Here is a 26,048-nt window from a genome sequence, read left to right as displayed (position 1 = left end):
AGTGGAGACAAAGCGATTCTAAATTGGGGGAGACAGTGACGCCAATGAGATTAGCAAACATTCCGGAAAATAATGAAGTCTTCAGATGCTGGCGACTCTCCACCGAAGACCACAAGGGTCACCACATCGAAGAAAACACATTTCTTCTTTAATCCCTTCAACAGAGTGGCTCACTTCAACGGCGTCTTCTGCCCTCAACACTAAACAATTTTATTCAACCTGAACAGGATGGTCTGTGGAGACTGTTCCAACCGACGTCCTACCCGTCGTAGTTGAGTGAAATCAATTTGTCGTCATCGAGAACAACGATAAAGATACACAGTTCCCTAGTGGCTTGATGAGGTGCATACTCTCTCTTGCACTAATCCCGTCTCTCAGACAATCCGTCGCCAGCCGCAACCTCGCCCATGCCAAAGGCCGCGTCTCCTTCAACCTACACGACGACGAAGGAGGAGGAGGAGGAGGAGGAGGAGGAGGAGGAGGAGGAGGAAGAGGAGGAGGAGGAGGAGGAGGAGGAGGAGGAGGAGGAGGAGGAGGAGGAGGAGGAGGAGGAGGAGGAGGAGGAGGAGGAGGAGGAGGAGGAAGAGAAGGATCTGCCACCGTCAGTGGCAGACTACTGCTACGGGAGTTCTTTGAACGTCCTTAGAAACGAGGAGTTTGCCTTGTCACACACACGTACACACCATAGCCTGGCCTTGTTGGTGCTCCTGTTTACTTCCAATACCACCACTGCCGTTTTCACCACCACTACCACCACAACCACAACCACCACATCATAATCGCTCTTCCACCTCATCTTTCCCTCAATTCCCTTCCTCCTATTCTATCGGTTAATATATTTCTCTATTCAGCCTCTTTATCTTCCCTCCCTTCCTCTCTCCCCTCTCTCTCTCCTCTCTCTCTCTCTCTCTCTCACACACACACACACACACGTCACTCCAACTCTCGTGAGCAAGGTGTTGCGTATGTGTGTGTGTGTGTGTGTGTGTGTGTGTGTGTGTGTGTGTGTGTGTGTGTGTGTGTGTGTGTGTGTGCGCGCGTGTGTGTGTGTGTGTGTGTGTGTGCGCGCGTGTGTGTGTGTGTGTGTGTGTGTGTGTGTGTGTGTGTGTGTGTGTGTGTGTGTGTGTGTGTGTGTGTGTGTGTAAAGTCACAACATGACTGATAGATCGGGCATATATATGACTTCTGAGCTCTCATACGGAGGCTAATAACTGTCTATCACGAATCCAACACGTGATTCAAGACCATGGTAAATCACACACACACACACACACACGCACCATTCCTTTCCTCAAGGGGAACAGTAACGGCTTGTGGTGTTAGTGAAGCTTTCAAGCCGCGAGCGGGACTCGAACTCCCGCGTGAGAAATCAAGACACCAGCAAGTCGTGTATGTAATGGAGATCACAAAGAATAAATACATCTATCGAACCAGATTAAAGTTTTTTAAACTTTGTTTCAAGCGAATACATCTGGAAAAGCCTTTAATAACACTTCAAGGCGCTATCACGCTGAACTATTTTTTTTTCTCCGACAGTTGCAGCAAATTTGCAGCCGCAGCTTTAGGGATGGAATCTAGTATGCTGGAGGAAATAATTTTCCACCAGCTTATCAAATGACATTCTATGGATTTTTGTTGAGAAAATATAAAAGTTTGCTAAAGTGATATTACGGCGGAAAAAGTTCTGGACGTGAAAGGTATAGCCGACGAATTTCAATGTCAGCCATAATTAATCAAATTCCTTTTTTCTTCCTCTTCTTTTTTCCTCTGGGAAAATACACACACATTTCTTTTCTTTTTTTCGTAGCGTAATATCAAAACAGAAATACGAATGGTACTGTACTTTCATTCAATTCTCCATGAAATCTTACAAACCACAAACTGACCTAACCTCACCTACCTTAAAATATGTATATATTTTTAGTAAGGCTGCCTTCCATGACGTGTACTACTTAAAATATAGGAACTGAAGAACGAAATGTGCTGATCTGGACTTCACAGCGATGGAAATAGGGTTTCAAACTGTTTTATTGTTCAATAGCGAACGTCTTTCTATGACGCATAGTAAGGATGGAAATGTAAGTACGGTGGATGGTTACGTTTATCAATAAACTCAACTTCTTAGTAGTATACAAATTCAACAAACTAATTCCTAATCACAGAAAAAATTATAATGATTTCATTACATAAATCCAGGCTACAGCCGATATATGCATCACGTCCATTGCCCGTTGGGAGGTGGGGTAAGATTGAGACGACATGACGTCACTGCACAACGGTTTCCGTCGTTTGAACCGAGGATGTGTAGACAGCTCCTGTTTACCAGTAGACACGAGGTATCTTACCACCTTGTATATTAAGCTTTGATGACAATCTTGTTTAATGAGCATCAAGCTACAAGTGATGCAAGTGGAGGAGGGATGGGGTGATCGTATGTGAGATATCTCTTGTGGTAGCAATGATGGCTTCCAAGGTTTTGATTAATTCAATGGGAAAGAGCATTTCTGTGTTGTTGGTTGCGGGAAGAATGGTAACAGTGGATACTAGTCAAGATGGGTAAAGAAGAGGAGGAGGGGGAGGCAGAAGAAGAGGAAGAGGAGGAGGAGGAGGGGAGACAGAAGACTAGGAAGAGGAAGGGGAGGAGGCAGGAGGAAGAAGAAGAGGAGAAAACGAAGGAGGAGGAGGAGGAAGAGGAAAAAATGGAGGAGGGATGGTGGATGAGGAAAAGGAAGAAAAGGAGAAAGAGGAGGAAGAAGAAAAGGAGGAGAGGGAGGAGGAGGAAAAAGAAAATGGGGAAAAAGGAAAAGGAGAAAAAGGAGGAGGAAGAAATGGAGGAGGAAAAGGAAAAGGAGAGGGAGAAGGAGGAAGAAATGGAGGGGGAGGAGGAGGAGAAGGAGGAGGAGGAGGAGGAGGAGGAGGGCGATAAGGCGATGATGATAGTGAAGATAAATTCACTCACAATTAGACGAAACAAAATCTTTTAATCGATTTCCTTGATGCCCAAGAAAAGTCAAATTCGAACTCCATTTTCCGAAGTCGAGAGACATCAGACAAAGAATGGCGTGGAGTGTGTGTGTGTGGGGGGGAGAAGGGGAGTTGGGAAGGAGGGCTGAAGTCTGCCTTGGGAGTCAAGATGAGGAGTACCTTTTTTTTTTTTAACGGTCCCTCGCATAGCCACACTCTGCCTTCTCCAGCCCGATTCCTGAAGGACATTATATGGTATCGTGGGGGTGGTGGTAGAATGGTGATTTGATGCAAGAAAGACTCGGAAGGTATGGTGGTATGACGGGGGAAGAAGACTAGGGTGCTTGCTTCTCTACCTGTCAACTGCAGCCAAACTTTTTTTTTTCTTCTTCACTTCGTGGAAAGCGTGGCAAAGAGTGTGGTGGGATTGTCAGCTGTTGTGGAGTGTGGTGATAGTAATGGTGGTGGTAATAGTAGTGGTGGTAGTAGTGGCAATGGTGATAGTGGTGGTGGTGTTAGTGGCAGTGGAGGTAGTGATGTTAGTGGTGGTGGTGGTGAATGTGGTGGTGGTGAATGTGGTGATGGTGTTAGTGTGAGTGGTGGTGCTGATGGTGGGAGTGGTGTTAGTGGTGGTGCTGATGGTGGGAGTGGTGTTAGTGGTGGTAGTAGTGGTGGTAGTAGTGGTGATGGTGATAGTGGTGGTGGTGTTAGTGGTAGCAGTGGCAGTGGTGTTAGTGGTGGTGGTGTTAGTGGTAGTGCTGGTGGTAGTGATAATGGGAGTGGTGTTAGTGATAGTGCTGGTAGTGATAGTGGGAGTGGTGTTAGTAGTGGTGGTAGTGGCAGTGGTGGTAGTGGTGGTGTTAGTGGTGGTGATAGTGGTGGTGGTGTTGGTAGTAGTGGCGGTAGTGGTAGTGGTGATGGTGATAGTGATGGTGATAGTGGTGGTGTTAGGAGTAGTAGTGGCGGTGGTGATAATGGTGATGGTGATAGTGGTGGTGGTGTTAGTGGTAGTGCTGGTGGTAGTGATAATGGGAGTGGTGTTAGTGATAGTGCTGGTAGTGATAGTGGGAGTGGTGTTAGTGTTAGTGGTGTTAGTGATGGTGTTAGTGTTGGTGTTACTGGTGATAGTGGCGGTGACTATGGTAGAATTATAGTGGTAGTAGTAGCAGTAATAGTAGTAGTAGTAGTAGTAGTAGTAGTAGTAGTAGTAGTAGTAGTAGTAGTGGTGGTGGTGGTGGTGGTGGTAGTGGTGGTGGGGGTGGTGATAATAGAGTGACATGTGGACGATTGTGGTGAGGCACGAAGAGTGAAAGGATGGTGCTGTGCTCTACGAGATGTGATGTGATGTGATGTAACAAATGTGATGTGAACACAACTATGATGACAAACAAGTAGTGACGATGAAGTGAGGTGGCATGTGACATAACACTGTGTGATGTGACATCACGTCCCATCTATACTCGATTTGCAATGAAATACTTTGGTTGAAAAAGAAAGAAAAAAAAACTTTCTGAGGCCAATATGCGTTCAACTGCAACCTTAACCCTAAGTGCTTGCACAGCCAGGTCCAAAGCAAACGGGGGTTATCACACTGGGCTTCCACCGGATTCACCAGCGTCGACCGTTGAGAGTTCGTTTGAGTAAAAACGACTTCGGTTACGATATTTGAATTTTCAAATCTCCAAGTATCAAATCATCTTTCCGTCATATATAGCAAAGCTGAAAGATGAACTAAGAGATTGTAAACCTATACAAATGTTAGACATAACTGTTGACAGGTTCTTCGAGAAGTCTAGACTTATGTAAGCGAAGTCATATTCTAGTTATTCAAATGGAGGTTGGAGGAAGGATGTCGGAGGAAAAACAGCCCAATGTGATAGCCTCTTCAGACGCCATAACGATAAGCTATGGTCCAAATGAAGTTGTGTGCAGGTACACACACACACACACACACACACACACACACACACACACACACACACACACACACACACACACACATACACCTACCTCGTGGCGCAGTGATTAGAATTCCCGGCTGCCACTACGGCGGTCCGAGTTCGATTCCTCCCCAGGGCTAAATAATTTCAGTATCGCTGCGCTGCGAATCGTTACTCCAATTCTCGTGGGTGGGGAATTGGGTGTGTGAGTGTGCGTGTAAGATCAGCATTACCCATAGATCGGTAATACATGAGCTCGGAGCTCTCTTCCGGGAGGGTAGTAGCTATCGATCACGAGTCCAACACGTGACCCAAGACCATGGTGAATCACACACACACACACACACACACACACACACACACAGAGAGAGAGAGAGAGAGAGAGAGAGAGAGAGAGAGAGAGAGAGAGAGAGAGAGAGAGATCGGATAATATCCAATTACACTATAATATCAACTAATATCCTGTAATGGTTTCCTCTGGTGTATGGTAACACGGAGCCGTACAACGTATTAATAATGCTGCTGAAACAATCATCCCCAATGCAGAGAGACCATTACGTCAGCCTGGTCCTTCACTCGTCGATGGAACGATACAGCAGCGGACCGCGAGAGCGGGATGACGTAATATAAGCTCGGAGGTAATTTATGTGGCTTAATGGCCATCCCATATTGTGTTCTGTCGTTGATGTTGCGGTAGTGGTGGTGGTAGTGGTGGTGGTGGTTGTGGTGGTTGGCAGTGATAGCAATGGTGATTGATGTTGGTGGAAGTGGGTGACGAATGGGGATGGTAACATTGATGGTGTAATTTTTGGTGACCAACGCCGTTGATGGTGATACGAGTGAGTCCTGATGTCAATAGCGTAGCGGTGTGATGCCCTGTTGACACTTCCGCTGTATTCTACGCTGAATATTATTAAACACGAGTATTTTGTGTGATGATAGGGAGAGATGGGAGGAGAACAGAAGGTGTAGGAATTGAGAAATCCTAGATTCGGTTCAGGAAAGGAAGAAGGGATAACAGGTCTAAAGTTTGTGGTCAGATGATCAGACAGTTATGTGCCTGAGCGGGTAAGGATATGTGACAGCGGGCAATTACGGGTGAATGCAGACAAAAGTATTATACATCTATATGTCACTGCAGGCAGGCATATATGTATATATGCATGTACGTATGTGTATATATATTTTTGTATGCATGTATGTATGTATTATGCATACATGTTTGTATGCGTGTATGTACGTATATATGTATGTACTGTATGTATGAACTGCATGTATGTGTGTACGTATATATGTATGTTTGTGTATGTGTTGTATTTTACGGGAAGGGGAGCTATGCTCGTGGTGTCCCGCCTTTAGTGTGTGTGTGTTTGTGTGTGTGCGTGTATGTGTGTGTGAACGTATGTTTCATTAGTACACTGTTCACACAGTGACCGCGGTCTTTGTACCGCCTGTAAAGGAGCGATGAAGTGAAAAATAATCTCTAGAGCCATTTTTTATTTCTGTAGAAGAGAGCATGGCCTCAGGGGAAGAAAAAAGACATCAAAGTAAAACCGGAGGTGTTTCGTCGTTCCACAGTGCCAAGGGAGGAGTATACCAAATCAATATTCTTTCCTACCACCGCCTCTCTCTCTCTCTCTCTCTCTCTCTCTCTCTCTCTCTCTCTCTCCCTCTCCCTTTCTCTCTCTCTCTCTCTTTCCATACCCGTCTTTCCGTTTTTCTTCTTCCTCTTTACGTTTTCCGTTTTCTTTTCAGAAGATATCGAAAGAGAGACTTCACGTCCATCAGGTTGATCAAGGAGATTAAACTTAATAGTCAAAGCGTGTACAAAGGGGTAGGTAGGTGGGGAGAAGTAGGTAGGCAGGTAAGTAGGTAGGTGGTAGGTAAGTAGGTAGGTAGCTAGACTAGAAAGTAGGTAGGAAAGTAAGACGATAGGTAGGAAGATAACAAATTACATAAGTAGGTAGGTAGGTAGGTAGGTAGGTAGGTAGGTATCTAGCTAGAGAGGAAAGTAGATGGGAAGGTAAGACGGTAGGTAGGAAGATAATAAATGAGTTAAATAGGGAGATTAGGTAGGTAATGTAGGTAGGGAGGTAGGTTGGTAGATGAACAGCTAAGTAGGCATGGACCTATGTAAGTAGGATGTTGTATATAGACACTTCTCAACTTACGAACGAGTTACGTTCTAATCGGCCGTTCGTAACTCGAAATCTTCGACATCATTTCAAATGTACTCAAATCTACATGCATAAGTATGATATAAAGTCAACACATGTTTCCTTATCTTAAAACACATTACTAACGATACATAAAACAAAAATCAATTGTAATTCTCATACTTTAATATTGGATTTCTTACTTTTGAAACTGGTAAAATAGGCTTGAGGTTTCGTTCGTATGTCTGAAAGTTCGTAAGTCGAATGTTCGTAAGTCGAATGTTCGTAGGTCGAGGTGTGTCTATTGATGAATGCAAACTGAAGAGGATAGGCCGGAAGGAAGGAAGGAGGTAAAAAAGGGGCGGAAGAAAGGAAAAAGAGAGAAAGGAAGGAAGAGAGGATGGAAGATATGGAAGAAAAGGAAACAAAAGGGGGAGGAATGGAGGAAAGGAAGAACGGAAGGAGAGGGAGAGGAGGGAAGAGAGGATGGAAGATATGGAAGAAAAGGAAACAAAAGGGGGAGGAATGGAGGAAAGGAAGAGCGGAAGGAGAGGGAATGGAAGGAAGAGAGGATGGAAGAGATGAAAGAAAAGGAAACAAAAGGAGACGGGAGGAATGGAGGAAAGGAAGAAAGGAAGGAGAGAGAAAGGAAGGAAGAGAGGATGGAAGATATAGGAAACAAGAAGGGAAAGGAGGAAGGAAAAAGAAGATAGAAGAGTTAGAAGAAAGAAGAACATGAGGGACAAGAGGAACGGAGGAAGAGCAAAAAGAAGGAAAGGAGGAAGGGAAAGAGATGATGAAGGAAAAATGGAAAGGAAGGAGGAGGAGGAGGAGGAGATCATAGGAGCGTGATGCTGGTTGTTTACTCAGATTAAGAAAGGATTTTTTTCTTTTCTTTTTTGCAAAGACTAAGCTTGCCCTGCTTACTCTTCAAGAACACCAGCATCAATATTCGTTTCAGAGAGATTAGTCGGACTCTGGTGCACAAGTAACACTCGGCAAGTTACTTCGAGTTTCTAAAGGGTATTGGTAACATCTGAGTCTGAAATATTCTCACAACAAACAGTACAAATAACACTTGGCATTTCGAGTTTTTCAAGGGTATTCGTAACAGCTGGGTCTGAAATATTCTCACACAAAACAGCACAAATACCCCAGAGTTTAAGTTATTTCAGAGCTTAAGAACCATGGAGGAAGTGTAAAGAACTTGGAAAAAGCACTGCCGACGTAATTATTTCCCCCCCAAGTGATAATTACCTGTAACTAATAGTAGATAACTACCTGAAAATGCCTTAATGCTGTACGTTTACCTACGCATGAGTGGCAGTGATTCATTGCGGTCTTGGATCACGTGCTGGACTCGTGATCGACAGCGTGCCAAGGAGGACGTTACCAGGAGAAGAAAAAATATCGTTTTCTCAGAATCTTGATTTCACTTCCGCTCAACCAATCAATCAATCAATCAAATCAGCCATCCCGAGTCCACTGCTGAACAAAGGCCTCCTTTATAGCATTCCATGATTCACACGACCGCGCTAACCTCTGCCATGTCACTCCTACAAACTTCTCTACCTCGTCTCTCCACTTCCTGTCTGGTCTCCCTCTTCCACGCTTCCCATCTCGCGGCGTCCACTCAGTAACACACTTGCTCCATCGCTTATCAGTCGTTCGCACTAACTTATCTGCCTAATTCCACTTCCTCTCTTTCACCGCCTCTACAATATCTTTCACTCTAGTCTGCTCTCTCACCCAACTTGCTCTCTTTCGGTCTCTCAGCGTTATTCCCATCATTGATCTCTCTATTCTCCTTTGTGCAGTCCTTAGCTTTGTTTCTTTCACTTTCGTCAGTTTCCACGTCTCTCTTGATATACTACGAGCTCCCACTCCTCTACCCAGACTCCCTCATCAGATTTGTACGTTTACACACATTAATAAACCAGACTGTGAGCTTCTATACGTTACAGTGGGTCTGTACATAACCTGTTGCTCTAATCGAGACAGAAAATTACACCAACGACTGTGGAGAATTCCATTTGCGTATTTCTAAACTTAGGTAATGGAACACAATTCCCAGAACGATCTCATGCAAATATCCTTCCTTTTATATATATCTCCGTTATTTAATCTAGTCTAATGTAATAAATTACCTTATTTATCAACTTCATTTCATTTTAATCATGATCGTCTTCATTTCGTTACAAGAATTGTGAAAACTTGATTTCTCGAGAGTGGAAAAAGGCGTATTAATTATACTTTAACCATTTCCGTTTCGAGTGTCACTTTTTTTTTTTTTTTTTTTTTTTGTATTTGGAAACTACCAAACCATTCTATTCAGCCCCGTGAGGGCCACCCTCATCCCCACCACCCACTTCTCCCCCCACCCCTCTTCCCCCCTTCCCCCTTTCCCCCCTCTTCCCCCCACTCCCACCCCTTCCGTTTGTGCACCGAACGATGGGAAGGAATCTCATCGATCGATCCCAAGAAGAGGAAGAAGAGTGAGAAGAGGAGGAAGAAGAAGAATGGGAAGAGGAAGAAGAGTGAGAAGAGAGGATGGGGATGAAGAAGAATGGGAAGAAAGAGAAGAGGAAGAAGAAGAATGAGAAGAGACGAATAGGGTGAAGAAGAATTGGAAGAAAAGGAAGATTGAAAAAAAGAAAGAGAAGAGGAAGAAAAAGAAGAAGAATGGGAGGAGGAAGAAGAGTAAGAAGAAAGGAAGAGGATGAAGAAGAATGGGAAGAAAGAGAAGAGGAAGAAGAAGAATGGTAAGAGGAAGAAGAGTGAGAAGAGACGAAGAGGATGAAGAAGAATGGGAAGAAAGAGAAGAGGAAGAAGATTGAGAAAAAAGAAAGAGGAAGAAAAAGAAGAATGGGAAGAGGAAGAAGAGTGAGAAGAGACGAAGAGGATGAGGAAGAATGGAAAGAAAAAGAAGAGGAAAAAGATTGAGAAAAAAGAAAAAAGGTGTTAAAGAATGAGAATAAAGAAGATGAAGATGACGAAAAAGAGGAAAGAAGAAGACGAAGAAGATGATGAGGAAGACGAAACGGATAAGGACGAAGAAACAAGAGAAAAAGAAGAAGAAGAAGAAGAAGAAAAAGGAAAAATCTCACATTGGATCTGTTTCACCAGACAACAAAGAACAAACAATATGTCTATTTTTCTACCACATTAGTTCACAATTTCAAATAATACAGAATTCTCGAATTTTGTGTACATATCTTAAACTGCCTCTTACGCTGAATACATTAAACACGTGTATTTTGTTGTAAATATTATAACAAATAAGTATGAACTGGCTTACAAAAGGAGTAGTTAACGAATGGAATAAAGTTAGTAACCATGTAGTGAGTTCTGAAACAATCGGTTGTTTAGAGATGGTCGGATAACTTTATGGATGGGGGCGACAGGTGGTAATGGACATGGAACTGTCTAGTTTAGGCTTTATGGTCTCATACAGTCTCCTTCATTCTTAAATTATTACGGTAAAGGACATGGAACTACCTAGTTTAGGCCTTATAGCCTCTTACAGTCTCCTTCATTCCTAAGTTCTTATGGTATAGGACATGGAACTGCCTAGTTTAGGCCTTATGGTCTCATACAGTCTCCTTCATTCTTAGGTTCTTATGGTATAGGACATGGAACTGCCTAGTGTAGGCCTTATGGTCTCATACAGTCTCCTTCATTCTTAAGTTCTTATGGTATAGGACATGGAACTGCCTAGTTTAGGCCTTATGGTCTCTTACAGTCTCCTTCATTCTTAAGTTCTTATGGTATAGGACATGGAACTGCCTAGTGTAGGCCTTATGGTCTCATACAGTCTCCTTCATTCTTAAGTTCTTATGGTATAGGATATAAAACTGCCTTATGGTCTCTCACAGTCTCCTTCATTCTTAAGTTCTTATGGTATAGGACATGGAACTGCCTAGTGTAGGCCTTATGGTCTCTTACAGTCTCCTTCATTCTTAAGTTCTTATGGTATAGGACATAGAACTGCCTTATGGTCTCTTACAGTCTTCTTCATTCATAAGTTCCTATGGTATAGGGCATGGAACTGCCTAGTGTAGGCCTTATGGTCTCATACAGTCTCCTTCATTCTAAAGTTCTTATGGTATAGGACATAGAACTGCCTTATGGTCTCTTACAGTCTCCATTATTCTCAAATTCTTATGGTATAGGGCATGGAACTGCCTAGTGTAGGCCTTATGGTCTCATACAGTCTCCTTCATTCTTAAGTTCTTATGTATAAAGTTACAATTAGGATAACTTCCTCTTGTTCTTAGACGCTCTCCGTCTTTCCAACTTTGTGTGACCTAAGACCCTTTCTAAATAGGGTCGTGGGTGGGCCTGACCTGATCTGACCCAACCTGACCTGACCTGACCTTCCGGGAAGGGAACCTCGGGGCCGTGATTTGATTTGGTTTCCAGTCCGGGCCAACTTTTTCCTTGTACCGAAGCGAGGCAAAGTTTAGATTTTTTTTTTTTTTTTCTTTTTTTTTTCTTTTTTTTTTTTTGCGCCATTCCTTTCCGTTAGTTTTTGGCTTCACAGGTTTATATTTGGCCCATACAAATGGATCACCAAACCTGTGGGCATACACGCACACATTCCATATACATACATAAATACCTGGAACAACTTAGGAAGTGATATAGCCCAAGATTAAACAGTAACGAGAGTTAATATCTAAATATGATGATTGGAAATCAAGGATATAGATCAAGTTGAAACCATACATGAATTTGAGGATAGGTAGGATAAATAATTAGAGAATAGTAGACGGGGTCCAACGAGCGTTGTTCCGCGCCGCACGCACGCACACACACAGGGCTGAAATAATTTCAGTATCGCTGTGCTGCGAGTCATTATCCCAACTCTCGTGGGCGGAGAGTTGGGTGTGTGTGTGTGTGTGTGCGTGTGTGTGTGTGTGTGTGTGTGTGTGTGTGTGTGTGTGTGTGTGTGTGTGTGTGTGTGTGTGTGTGTGTGTGTGTGTGTGTGTGTGTGTGTGTGTGTGTGTGTGTGTGTGTGTGTGTGTGTGTAAGGTCACAGCATTACCCATAGATCGGACATATATGAGCTCTGAGCTCTCATCCGGAAAGGTAATATCTGTCAATCACGAGTTCAACACGTGATCCAAGACCATGGTGGTGAATCACACACACACACACTTCAGTCAATCAGTACATCATACATATACCAAAGGCTTTTTCCCCCTTACACGGGGGGTAGCCAAAAGGAAAAAGGCATAGAAATCACTCCCACCCATTTCATTTCCCATATATTCCACTCCCCTCCACCCTCCTCCCTCCCTCCTATCTTGGCACCTCCTGGATGACGGGTCATCCCTGCATCCTGTCCACTGCCCTGGGTCAGAAGCAGTGTCGCAAGACACAGCACATCCACAGCAGTAACACTGAAAATAGATCCACACCAATACAAAAGTTCTTCCCCCAGAGATCAATGTTGGGTAAACCCAAGGCTCGTTGCCGGCTACAGTGAGGCTCCGGGTTGTGCTCTTCCGGAATTCCCTCAGGGAGCCACACTCCGGCAACTGTTCCGGATACTACCGGATGCGGGGTGGTCCGGAGTTGATTGGTCCGGAGTTGAGAGGTCCGGAGTTGAGTGGTTCCCGGAGTAGATTGGTCCGGATTTGAGTGGTCCCCGGAGTTGCGTGGTCCCCGGAGTTGATTGGTCCGGAGTTGAGTGGCGGTCCGGAGTTGAGTGGTGATCCGGAGTTGAGTGATCCGGAGTTGAGTGGTCCGGAGTTGAGTGGTCCGGAGTTGATTGGTCCGGGGTTGAATGGTTCCCAGAGTTGAGTGGTGGTCCGGAGTTGAGTTGTCCCCGGAGTTGACTGGCCTGGAGTTGAGTGGTCCGGAGTTGACTGGTCCGGAGTTGAGTGGTGGTCCGGAGTCGAGTTGTCCGGAGTTGATTGGTCCGGAGTTGAGTGGTGGTCCGGAGTTGAGTGGTGGTCCGGAGTTGATTGGTCCGGAGTTGAGTTGTCCGGAGTTGAGTGGTCCGGAGTTAATTGGTCCGGAGTTGACTGGTCCGGAGTTGAGGGGTCCGGAGGTTGTCCGGAGTTGATTGGTCCTGAGTTGAGTGGTTAGGAGTCGAGTTGTCTGGAGTTGAGTGGTCCGGAGTTGAGTTGTCCGGAGTTGAGTGTGTTCCCACGTATCCGGGCGCCCGGAGGAAGCATCCTAGCCATCCACCCATCTATCCATCCACCTCTTCCACCCCTTCCACCACCTCCCTTGTCCCTATCTATCTCAATTATTCCCGCCAAACTGTCAACACTTCCTCACGTTTCTTGGGTTAAAGTATGCACGACTGGTTCTGTTGAGTAAACACACATACACACACACACACACACACACACACACACACACACACACACACACACACACACACACACACACACACACTGCTACACCTGTCCGAGTTCGAATCCCGCCCAAGTCTGAAATAATTTTAGTATCGCTGCGCTGAGTCGCTACTCCAACTCTGGTGGGCGGGGAGTTGGTAGGTGGGTGTGCGTGTAAGGTCACAGCATTACCCATAGATCGGTCATATATGAGCTCTGAGCTCTCTTCCGGGAGGGTAGTAGCTGTCGATCACGAGTCCAACACGTGATCCAAGACCATGGTGAATCACACACACGCCACGTTCACACGACAAAAACGAGGCCACGAGCGTAAGCAAATTTGATTCTGGTTGGTTTTATTCAGCTGAGGGACAACCTTACACCAGTGGTCCCCAAAATGGGGGGAGGGAGGGTAAATTACCCCCCGGGGGGAGGGGGGAGGTAACAAAATTTCGGGGGGTAATGAAGGGGTGACAAAAAAATAAATAAAATCAAGAAAACATTGCGCTATCTGGCATTAGGATTAATGTTAACTTAGTACGTATTTTTCATAAAGCTGAAAAAAAAAGTTTGGGAACCACTGCCTTACACTATGTACATTTAACCATACTCTTCTGCAAGGCACGTACGTAGTCTAAGACAATCTAAGACCAAAGTACAATTAAGCGTTCTTGTCGATATAACATCTAAAAGTCCACAGTGAAGAATTCCTTTCAATCGACACCAAGTCTTCATCAAATTAATTATTCCAATCAATTATTCGATACAACTCTTCTAAATTAATCATTCCAGCTATTTAATTAATTGTCATGAACTGCTCTATGTCAGTCCGTTATTATTTAAGAATGAAATTGGCAAGAATTGGTTTAACTGAAGAGTGATCAACGAATGGAATAGACTTTTAGTAACCATGTAGTGAGCGCTGAAACTGTCGGTTGTTTTAAGAAGAGGTTAGACAACTTTATGGATGGGGATGAGAGGTGGGAATGGATATAGAACGGCCTAGTGTAGGCCTTATGGTCTCTTGCAGTCTCCTTTATTCTTGTGTTCTTGTGTTATGTTCTTGTATCTGTTCGGAACAAATCTGCTCCCTCTGAAGTGAAATCATTGCATATTACGTTCCTTTCCACTCTCCACACATTTTTGAGCCGTTTTCTTTTTTTCTACATCTTTTGCTCCACGACGATAAAAAAAAGAAAGAAAAAACATTAATGGCTGCCTTCATATCCATCTCAGTTTTTCTGCATGAAGGGAAAAAATACCATTAAGGAAAAGAAAAAAAAAGTGACATGTCAAGGGAGGGTAATTTCAACAAATTGCTCGAATCATGTTTGCATTATTATTTTTTTTCTACGAGGGAAGTGTCGATCAAACATCAAACACAGTTTAGGCGTGGCCTTCTGCCAAAGAACGTGACGGTGAGTTTTGGGTCAAAATGCATTCCTACGGTGCATCATCACTACGTCATCATCATCACCACCACCACCACCATCATCATCACAACGTCATCATCATCATCATCATCATCATCATCATCACCACCCATTTCATGAAAACCTCAGTGGTTGGCTTCCTGGATGTGTTAACAGACGTTTCCCTCACTCACTCCTCTCATTCTGTCTGTCTGTCTGTCCCAGTCTGTCTGTATGTCTCTGTATGTCTGTGTGTCTTTCCATCTCTCTCTCTCCCTCCCTCTCTCTCTCTCTCTCTCACACACACGCACATGCACAAACCATCCCCTTGTTCAAAGGAGACAGTAACGGCTGTTGTGTTAGTATATGTACATGAGTAGACCTGTTTGGTCGAGTGATGTAAAGTTTGCAGGAGTAACATGGCAGTTGTGGCCTCGCTGACTAGAATATTATGTCCATCACAGAAGTCAACGGTCTTTCTCTAAATCTCTTTTGTAAAAAACGCTTGACTGTTGTGTCTGTTGCATCAGCGTGGGTCTGTCCAAATCCATTAGCTGGTAGACTGAGATCAGTCACCGGTTGAGTAGAAATAATCGAAATTGATTGAGGCTCCAAAACCAGAGACCGATCAACCAAGGGTCTCGACGAGATTTGAAAACGGGTTCTGGGGAGGCGATTCTCGTCGACGTCCTGTCCCAGACCATTACCGATGACGGTTAACGCCCACTGCAGTTCGAGTTGGTTAAGGAGGCGTCTATAACCGCAGGCGGTTTCCTGCGGCACAACGTGCGGTTCACGTTTCGTGTCTGCCTTAAGGGGGTGATCACACTGGGCTTCCGCGGGATTCACCAGCGCCGACGGTTGAGAGTTCGTTTGAGTGAAAAACGACTTCGGTTACGATATTTGAATTTTCAAATTTCCAAATATCAAATTATCTTTCCGTCATATATAGCAAAGCTGAATGATGAACTAAGAGATTGTAAACCTATACGAATGTTAGACATACTGTTGAAATGTTCTTAGAGAAGTCTAGATTTCTGTAAGCGAAGTCATATTCTAGTTACTCAAATTGAGGTTGGAGGTAGGATGTCGGAGGAAAAACAGCCCAGTGTGATAGCCCCTTTACGTGATGGACTGTGGTGAGGCTAGGAATCAGACTAGCCGGGCTTCTGCACCAACAACCGGACATAAGCGAGCAAACAAACACACGCGCACGCACACACACAAACTACTGACGCCACCATCTGTCGTCTTGCTGGCAAACCAGCGCTTAGACCACCTGTCCCTGCATATGCGAATAGCCATCTGTCACCGCCACGGCTCTTGTATCTCTGATAACACACACACACATTTCAGAAACAATCTGCCAGATGCCTAGGCTCCCCCACATGCATTGCTGATGACTTCGTTGTGTACCAAGCGGGGGATCAACGACGAGGACCTGCTGGAAGGTCGTCCCGTTGGACTAACGGTGGAATGATCTCTGTAGTACTCATTTCCACAGCCCATCAACACCTCCAACCGAGGTGCATGACACTCTACCCCCGGACTGGACCTGTCTCGACATGCACAACTATAAGTGTCAAGCTAGCACAATCATTTTGATCCTAGACAGGACAATAGAAACATGTAGGCATGGAGCTAGGCAGTCTATAACCTGCACGTCTCCAAGAAGGATTTCTCGTCGATATCGTTGTTAATTAGTATAGTTAATCTTTGTATCAAGGAGGTTTTTATTTACCTTCTTGGGTTCATTGGTGGCAATGTAACCAGTGACGAACCCGGTACCTAGAAGGAACTTAGTACTGCCAATTAATCATCTACACATCGAGCTTCTTGTCAGCCTCGACCGTGATGGCATGGAGCATTTCCTTCTCAATTTCACATTAATGAGAGGTCAGTCACAGACTCTTCCCTCCTAAATAAAAACGGTGACACAGAAACTCTCTTATACAATAGTCATTTTATTTTTCCCAGAAAGATCTGTGTGAGGGCCTAGCGACCGTTGCCAGACACTGTGGGGCTGCGGGTTTCTAGTCTGTGTGTGATGGTATCGTATCACTGTGTATATCATATTTACATACTGTTGTAGCATCGTACAATTACTGTTGTGTATTATACTTGCGAATTGTTCAATTGTGTTTGTGTTTTTCCATTATATAATTATCATAGTTTTTAGTGTATATTAATATTATCATTGTCATTGTATTATCTATCTATAATTCATTGTACATTCTGTAAGGAGAATCAAACGAACTGCATGTTTCGCGCAAAGCCAAGGATTGGCGTCCAGTTGTAACTCTACCTCAGACCTGTGCGCACGCATTTGATGATTGCTATTTTTTGGCGAGTTTAACATAATATATTTTCTTACGTGTAGTGAGACCTTTATTTGCCACTCCACTACATGCGGAACTCGAGGTAGCAATTATCATAATGCGACGTCCTCCACTCAAGTGGACTGCAGTCCACACACTCGCACTCCGATAGTTCCGCATTCTGTGTGGCCGAAATCCATACACACACAGACACAAAGCAGCGCGACAACTTCGTATTCCACGTCCACGTCCAGACGTTTTTTGAAGAAAACTTCGACTCTCGTTTGGCTGTTCGGCCAAAGCAATCACAACTTCGAACGTCGGCAGGCGAGGCTGCTGCGAGTGTGTGCTTAGGCTCCAATGTTCATAGACTAGGATGTCTTTATGACAAGAATTCTGGTGCTTACTGGTTGATACAGTTGGACTCCGGGGTTACTGGTGCATTTGACTCGATATAATTCGTTCTCTCTCTCTCTCTCTCTCTCTCTCTCTCTCTCTCTCTCTCTCTCTCTCTCTCTCTCTCTCCAAAAAATAAAATTTCTTGTCGCCTTTGACTGCCAAAATACCAGGGTATTTCCTAGGGGAGGGGTCACCAGGCTACAGCCCGCGGGGCTGGATCCGGCCCGCGGGGTCAGTTCACCCGGCCCGCGGGGTCAGTTCACCCGGCCCGCCGCCGCACTATGCAATTCACCCCCCCCCGGGGAGACTATTTGGTAAATAAACATGCATGACATACAACATTGTGACAGACGCAGGTTTTTTTTTTTTAATACATCTTAAAATGAAAAGCGAATGTTTTGCGTCGGTAAATACGTTATATAACGGTCCACGCGAAGTGAAGGAGGAACTCCGAACACTTAACGACATCGAAATACCCGCCAGCCACGATCTCAGGCACTCTCCAGAACTCCAATACTTAACCACCCTCAACAAGGTGACCCACCGATTCTCTTCAAGGTTGACCTCCAGCATGAAAAGGGTCTTGGTTAATCGGGACCACCTTAAGGACGGACTTGCCCCCTCCTCCTCCTCCTCCTCCTCCCCTTCCCCCCCCCAATCCATCATCTACACAAACCTCCCCTTTCCCGTCTTTAGACAGAAGAAAGCAAACTAGTCAGCCACAACATTGAAGAGGAGGGGGGGAGGTTTAGTGGGTTGGGGGGGGGTTAAGAGGCTCGAAATGCCGAGGCCTTGGAGCGGGGGGGTGGGGGGACCCTTTCTGATGAGGAGGACGCCCCCCTCGTCCCCCCGGAGCCTTCGGGCTGCTGAGATGCCCTAATGGTTTATTATAACCAGCAGTTCTGGTGGTGGTGGTGGTGGTGGGGGTTGGAGGGGGGGGGGGACGGCCTCGATTTGGCTCCTGGCTGCCGAAGGCGCTTCCACGGATCACCTCCTTCTCACTCCAGCAGACTCTTCCTCCTCTTTCTCCCAGCCTCCGACTCCTCCTCCTCCTCCATCCTCTTCCTTCACTTCCGCTTCTGCCTCCTCCATCCGCCCCTTCCTCCTCTTTCTCCTCCACCTCCGACGACTCCTCTACCCTCGTCCTTCACTTCCGCTTCTGCCTTCTCCTTCGCCTCCTCCATTCGCCTCTTCCTCCTCTTTCTCCTCCACCTCCGACCCTCCTCTACCCTCGTCCTTCACTTCCGCCTCTGCCTCCTCCTTCGCCTCCTCCATTCGCCTCTTCCTCCTCTTTCTCCTCCACCTACGACGCCTCCTCTACCCTAGTCCTTCACTTCCGCCTCTGCCTCCTCCATTCGCCTCTTCCTCCTCTTTCTCCTCCACCTTCAACGCCTCATATACCCTCGTCCTTCACTTCCGCTTCTGCCTCCTCCTTCGCCTCCTCCATTCGCCTCTTCCTCCTCTTTCTTCTTCACCTACGACGCTTCCTCCATCCTCTTCCTTCACTTCCGCTTCTCCCTCCTCCTTCGCCTCCTCCTCTTCCTCCGCTTCCGCCTCTGCCTCCTTCTCCTCCGCTTCCGCCTCTACCTACTCTTCCTCCGCCTCTCCCTCCTCCTCCTCCTCCTCTTCCTCCGCTTCCGCCTTTACCTCCTTTTTATCCCCCTTCGCCTTCTCCTCTTCCTCCGCTTCCGCCTCTGCCTCCTTCTCCTCCGCCTCTCCATCCCCCTCCTCCTCTTCCTCCGCTTCCGCCTTTACCTCCTTTTTTTCCCCCTTCGCCTTCTCCTCTTCCTCCCCTTCCACCTCTGCTTCCTCTTCCTCCTCCTCCTCCTCTTCCCCTTCCTTCGCCTTCCGTGCCTCCTCTTCTTCCACCTCCGCCTCCTCTGACTCCTCCTCCTATCCCTCCTCCTCTTCCCACTCCTTCGCCTACCGTGCCTCCTCTTCCTCCACCTCCGCCTCCTCCAGGTATTCAAAGTATCTGGGGATTACCATCTCCTTCTTCTTCTTCTTCCTCCTTTCTCTTCTTCTTCCTTCTCCTCTATGAACTTAAATGACTTTGGTCTTCGTTATTTGAGGCCTATTTTAATAACTACAAGACAGAGGGAGGGGGAGAAATGAGAACAAGAGGAGAGAACCAATGAGAAGATGAAAAAAGGAGGAAGAGGGAGAGGATGGAGGCTAAAGATGGAAAAGGTGAAGATGGTGATGGAGGTGTAGGAGGAGGAGGAGGAGGAGGTGGAGAGGGAGGAGTAGGAGGTGAAGGAGTAGGTGAAGGAGGAGGAGGTGGAGAAGAATGAGGAGGAGGAGGAGAATGAGCAGGAGAATAGGGTGGAAGAGAATGAGGAGGAGGAGGATATGAAGGAAGAGGAGGTTGGTGAGGAATAGCGTGAGGAAGAGGAGGTGAGGGATGAGGAAGAGAATGAGGAAGGAGAAGAGGTGAAGGAGTAGGTGAAGGAGGAGGAGGAAATGGAGGAGGAGAACGAGGAAGAAGAGGAGGTGAAGGAGGAGGTGGATGAGGTGTTGGAAGAGGAGGTGAGGGAAGAAGAGGTGAAAGAGAAGAAGGTGGATGAGGGGTTGGAGGTGGTAGGCTGTGCACGCTAACCACTGTCCCACCACGACTCGTGTGAGAACAAAAGAGATGTTGTCAAGTTTCCCACGAAACTGAACACCTCAGCGATCCACCCCCACCCTCTCCTCCGCATATTCAAAATTCTCGCGAGTTCGTTTGAGTAGAAGCGACTTCGGTTACAATACTCAAATTTTCGAATCTCCAAATGTCAAATCACCTTTGTAACATTACGAGAACGTTACTTGAAATATGGTGCCGAGGGAGCGAATAAAGCTAAAGAGTGTTTGCTAGTTTTATTATGGTTAGTGCGAGTGTCGACTTAGGCTGGGTCGGCGGTCGGGCTCCGTGACTGCCCTAACCGCAGGAGTGACCGCGGGCCTAGGGTCGCGCACCGCTGGGTACAGGTGCTGTAGACCTACTCGGGGACCACAACCTGAGCTCCTTATATATCACCCTGCGTACCGAAAGGTAGCGAAGGACCCTCTGTTCACCACACCTTTGCGTCATATATTGAGAAGCTGAATGACGAACTAAGAAAAGTTATATTTGTGCGAATATTAGACACATTGTTCAATTGTAGATTTAGGGATATTCTAGAATGTTCTATGCGAAGTCATCTTCCAGGTTTTCAAATTCGCGACATTTGACGGGAGTCGTGACAGCGTGACGGGGGCTTTAGCAAACCCCGGTGCCAAACTTCAGGGACGATTTTATTCAAATGATGGACAACCTCGAGGTTTCTGTCGATCGAGACAGGATTTCTGTCCCTGTTTTGGTCCCCACTTAGGCTGGATAAAATCGTCAAACGGTACAGGAAGGAAAATGGGGGAAAAAAGTTAATTGTGTTGAAGTGCTATGGAATGCCTTGAGGTATGTTAGTTTTCGTCCACGAACGAGGCTTGGGTCGATTGTTGTTCTCGAAGAAGGAAAAGACGAAGAGAAATGTTTGGGAAAAAGATATGTTGACTATATGTTGTTCACATACGTGTATGAACGTAATGTCCATGGGTGTAAAATTACAGACCTTCACACGTACACACACACACACACACACACACACACGAATCGATGGCGCAGTGGTAGCGTTCGCGGCCGCCACTACGGTGGTCCGGGTTCGAATCCCGCCCAGGGCTGAAATAATTTCAGTATCGCTGCGCTGCGAGTCATTACTCTAACTATCGTGGACAGGAGTTGGGTGTGTGTGTGCGTGTAAGGTCACAGCATTACCCATAGATCGGTCATATATGAGCTCTGAGCTCTCTTCCGCGAGGGTAGTAGCTGTCGATCACGAGTCCAACACATGCTCCAAGACCATGGTGAATCACACGTACACACACACATTGTAGTGAAAGAGGAAAGGTGTGCGCAGATCTCTCTCTCTCTCTCTCTCTCTCTACCACACACATATACTTGTAATGATGTCAAAAAGTATAGCTTTCCATGTAGAAGTGTAGATTTGTGGAACAAGGTAGATGGAACTATAACCCAAACCAACACCTTAAACATTTCAAGGCAAATTCTGTCTATGGATGCAAAACTACACACATCCATAAATCAACACACACACACACACACACACACACACACACACACACACACACTATACGCTACTATCAGAATTGTGTTTTGTATTTCATTGCTTGCATACCTATTCACACAAGAGTATGTATATATTCATATACATATGCGTGTATAGCATGTGTGTGTGTGTGTGTGTGTGTGTGTGTGTGTGTGTGTGTGTGTGAGAGAGAGAGAGAGAGAGAGAGAGAGAGAGAGAGAGAGAGAGAGAGAGAGAGAGAGAGAGAGAGAGAGAGAGAGAGAGAGAGAGAGAGAGAGAGAGAGAGAGAGAGAGAGAGAGAGAGAGAGAGAGAGAGAGAGAGAGAAAGAGAGAGAGAGAGAGAAATGAGAGGCTCACGTTTCCTCTTGTACATTACAGTACTGTACATTACAGTCAAGTACAGTGCAGTACAAGGCATCAACCCTCCTCCACCCCACCCCGCGTGGGGGGGGGGAGGTTGTAACCATACTCGGTCTATCCACCATTCCTGTATCCCCCACCCACCCAGGTGTCGCCATGAAAATTAACGACCGACAAATTCTTTTTCTTTCTCTCTCTCTCTCTCAAATATATACGAAATAATACTAATTATAATAAGAATGGTAATAATGAAAATCCGTCAGATCTTGTTAAATCTTAACACAGTTTGGGAGAATAGCTTTGTATATTCAATCAATCATGTTTTGGGCGGGAAAGTGTTTTTGGCGGGAAACTGGTCTCAACTGAAATCTATCTCTATCTTGATTGACCTACAAGGAAGTGACATCGTCTAATCTAGCTGTCGTCATACGATTTTATTTAGACAAGGACGCCCCTGTCACTGTCTTAGGTATTAAACAATGCACAGTTGTGAGCACAGCGCACCGAAGCCATTTTCTTGGAATTTTCCACAAATTTGTGTCTGAGAAATTTGCTCACACGGGATGTTTTGTGAGCAAATAATATATTGCAATGAACTTGTTTGTGTCTATAATAATAATTCCTTCTTTTGGTGGAGGAAAATGTGGAAATCCAGACTTCCTTGTGGGATTTCGTGGTATAAATCTCACTCATTTGTGGGAACTGGCATTGATCACAGTGGCAACATTGCTCGGTAGTGTATTTCCTTTATCTGGCGGTATGTGGCAACTCAACCGTGTTTGTTGTTTCTCTATGGTATTACTGAAACTTAAACCCATGAATATGTTCCTGTTGGGGGCTTATACACGCACCGTTCATCACAGAAAGGTGTTAGGTCCATAATACGTATACAATATACTGTATGTATACAACAGATATATAAAAATAATATACGAAACCTCAAGTTTCCACATCGTTCACCCTAAGAACTATTATCGTAGAAATAATAGATCAATAAATTAATAAATAAACAATAAAATAGCTTAATAATTTCTATATTATATATGTATTATGTTCTGCTTAATGCCAGACCATTTGCATCAGCTCTAGTCAGAGAGAAAAGAGAAAGAGAAAAAAGAGAAAAAGAAAAGAGAGGGAAAGAGCCAGAGAGGAGAGGGCGAGAGAGAGAGAGAGAGAGAGAGAGAGAGAGAGAGAGAGAGAGAGAGAGAGAGAGAGAGAGAGAGAGAGAGGGAGAGAAAGAGGCAGACAGAGAGACAGTGAGGGCGAGAGAGAGAGAGAGAGAGAGAGAGAGAGAGAGAGAGAGAGAGAGAGAGAGAGAGAGAGAGAGAGAGAGAGAGAGAGAGAGAGAGAGAGAGAGAGAGAGAGAGAGAGAGAGAGAGAGAGAGAGAGAGACGAAATTTATATTTTGATATCATTCCATTATGATATCTGTATGTGTAGACTACATACCAATCTTAATGGGGATAACATCAATAAACTAAAATCAGGTATTTTGTCAAATATTTTCATCCAATTTTTGTTAAATTGGATAGCCACTGAAGTTCTGACGATCTATGAAGTTTATCGCTCAAAATTGCGGAAGACTTTTTTTTCCTCATTATTCAATGAATATCGGAAACTTCTGTTCCACATTAAACAATGAGAGAGAAAAAAGTCTTCCGCAATTTTGAGCGATCACCTACACAGATCGTCAGTGGCTATCCAATTTGACAAAAATTGTATTAGAGAGAAGATTACTCCAAGAATATTTTGATCCATTACATACATATCATTTTGATGGTCATTGTACTGTACACTGTAATGTGTGTGTGTGTGTGTGTGTGTGTGTGTGTGTGTGTGTGTGTGTGTGTGTGTGTGTGTGTGTGTGTGCGCGCGCGCGCCGATTCACTATGGTCTTAGATCACGTGTTGGACTCGTGATCGACAGCTATTACCCTTTCGTATGAGAGCTCAGAGCTCATATATGACCGATCTATGGGTAATGCTGTGACCTTACACGCACACACACACACCCAACTCCCCGTCCACGAGAGTTGGAGTAACGACTCGCAGCGCAGCGATACTGAAATTATTTCAGCCCTGGGCGGGATTCGAGCCCGGACCTCCGTAGTGGCAGCCGGGAACTCTAGCCCTGCGCCTGTGTGTGTGTGTGTGTGTGTGTGTGTGTGTGTGTGTGTGTGTGTGTGAGAGAGAGAGAGAGAGAGAGAGAGAGAGAGAGAGAGAGAGAGAGAGAGAGAGGAGAGAGATGGAGATGAAGAGCGCATGTCACCTCAGACCTAATGTACCCCTTCAAAAATCCAATGTACCACTAGCTGGTACCAGGTACCCCAAATTGGGAACCCTTGCTCTACGGCCTATGGTACTTCCATGTCAATCATTTTTCGGTGCCGGTATGGTATGTGGCCTACGATTTTTTTTTTTTTTTTTTTTTTTTTTTTTTTTTTTTTTTTTTTTTTTTTTTTTTTTTTTTTTTTTTTTTTTTTTTTTTTTTTTGTATAGTATGAGGTCTACCTTTCCAATTAGGTTAGGTACCTAACCTAGCCTGTCCTAAGCTAACCTAACCTCGTTTCAAATCTTTTCCTGAGGTAGGACACATTCAAGTAGGGTAGGACACATACTATACCAGTTTCAAAGATGTACGCCACATACTATACCGGCACCCATTTGTCTACAAAATAACTCGGAAATTCATCATACGAGAACAGGACAGCCTTGGGCATCTTTGACTTACATTCTCTGTAAAGACGATGAGTGCGAGGTGATCTAATAGAGGTATTGAAATGGGTCAAGGGATTTAACAAGGGTGAACCTGACAAGGTCATCATACTAAGACAGCAGGACAGGACAGGACTCGTAGTGATGGGCTTAGATTGGACAAATTTGGATTTATGAAGGAAATAGGCAAGAAATGGTTTACCTATAGAGTGGTTAACAATTGGAATAGACTTAGTAACCAATTACTGAGCTCTGAAACTATTGGTTGTTTTAAGAAAAGGTAAGATAACTGTCTAGTGTAGGCCTTATGGTCTCTTGGTTTCCAGTTCCTATATTCTTATGCGTCATCAATGACAGCCATCTTTGGCCCTGTTCACACTAGAGGTTTGAACCGCGGTGATTCAATAAATACGTAGGTAAATGGAGGCATTCACACACAACCGCGCAGTTTTCCCTTGACTAAGCGGAACCGCCGCGGTTTCCGCGCGGTTCGAACCGCTAGTGTGAACAGGGCCTTTGAGTTTGCGGTTACGCATGACATGCATTCGAGTCTCGCTGAAAATCGACATCAGTGTTTCAAAAACATATAATGAATGCATGGAAAATAATACTGTTGCTATCATGCAAAGTATTTAGTGAGAATCATGGTCTAAATATGTATTACATGTTCGACATAGTTTATCTTCTTTAATCGCACATATGAAATTAAAAATGCATAAAAACAATTGCATGTAAAATAACAGTGTTATTTTATAAAAGGTAAAAACACAATGATACTTCAAATGAATTTGCAAATTCGGTGTATAGTAGCTACTACTATAGTATCTGCAGCGTACAGTACATTGTTTCTGATCGATGTAAATATACAACACAAACATGTAAACATACCTTGCTTGTAGAAGTCGCGCATGGGGCGGTTGTGCCTGTATATACGCTTGATCAGAAGACACAGGTACGTAATGAGGGGCGGGGCCTCCCATGATACAGACGCTGTGATTGGTCAGGTCCGGATGACGTAAAAAGTCTTTATTTGTTCCCGGGTCGGCCGTTACAGTTGCTGTCGTCGTCATTTGAAAATGAGGAGGCGCACTGTGATTGGCTGATTCGAAGGTGCGTAGAGGTACTGCTTCGTGGTCGAGAAAGGGCGTGTGGCCCTGGTACCTTATGTTACTCCTTCGCGCCCTCTGGTTCTGTCGCATGGCACAGAAGATGACCAGGAGAACGACGCAGACCAGAGAAACCATAGCGCCGATGTAGACCAACACCTGGAAAGACATTTGAATTCCGATGAAAATATATATCTTTTTTCAT

At 45.1% G+C, this 26,048-nt stretch overlaps 1 protein-coding gene across 2 annotated transcripts in view; it reads right to left on the bottom strand.

Moving 5' to 3' along the window:
- LOC143018230 (uncharacterized) overlaps positions 1-26,048 on the bottom strand; it is a 542,359-nt gene that overhangs the window by 48,728 nt on the left and 467,583 nt on the right. For both annotated transcript variants that reach the window (XM_076173475.1, XM_076173476.1), the window contains one exon: positions 25,626-26,002. In XM_076173475.1, the coding sequence (XP_076029590.1) occupies positions 25,626-26,002 (377 nt within the window). The remainder of the gene's footprint in view (positions 1-25,625; positions 26,003-26,048) is intronic.

The sequence above is a fragment of the Oratosquilla oratoria genome, chromosome 34, assembly GCF_046742065.1.
Source record: "Oratosquilla oratoria isolate Oo_2021 chromosome 34, ASM4674206v1, whole genome shotgun sequence".
Taxonomy (NCBI): domain Eukaryota; kingdom Metazoa; phylum Arthropoda; class Malacostraca; order Stomatopoda; family Squillidae; genus Oratosquilla; species Oratosquilla oratoria.
Note: the sequence above shows the minus strand (reverse complement) of the source record. Positions and strands in the feature narration are given on the sequence as shown.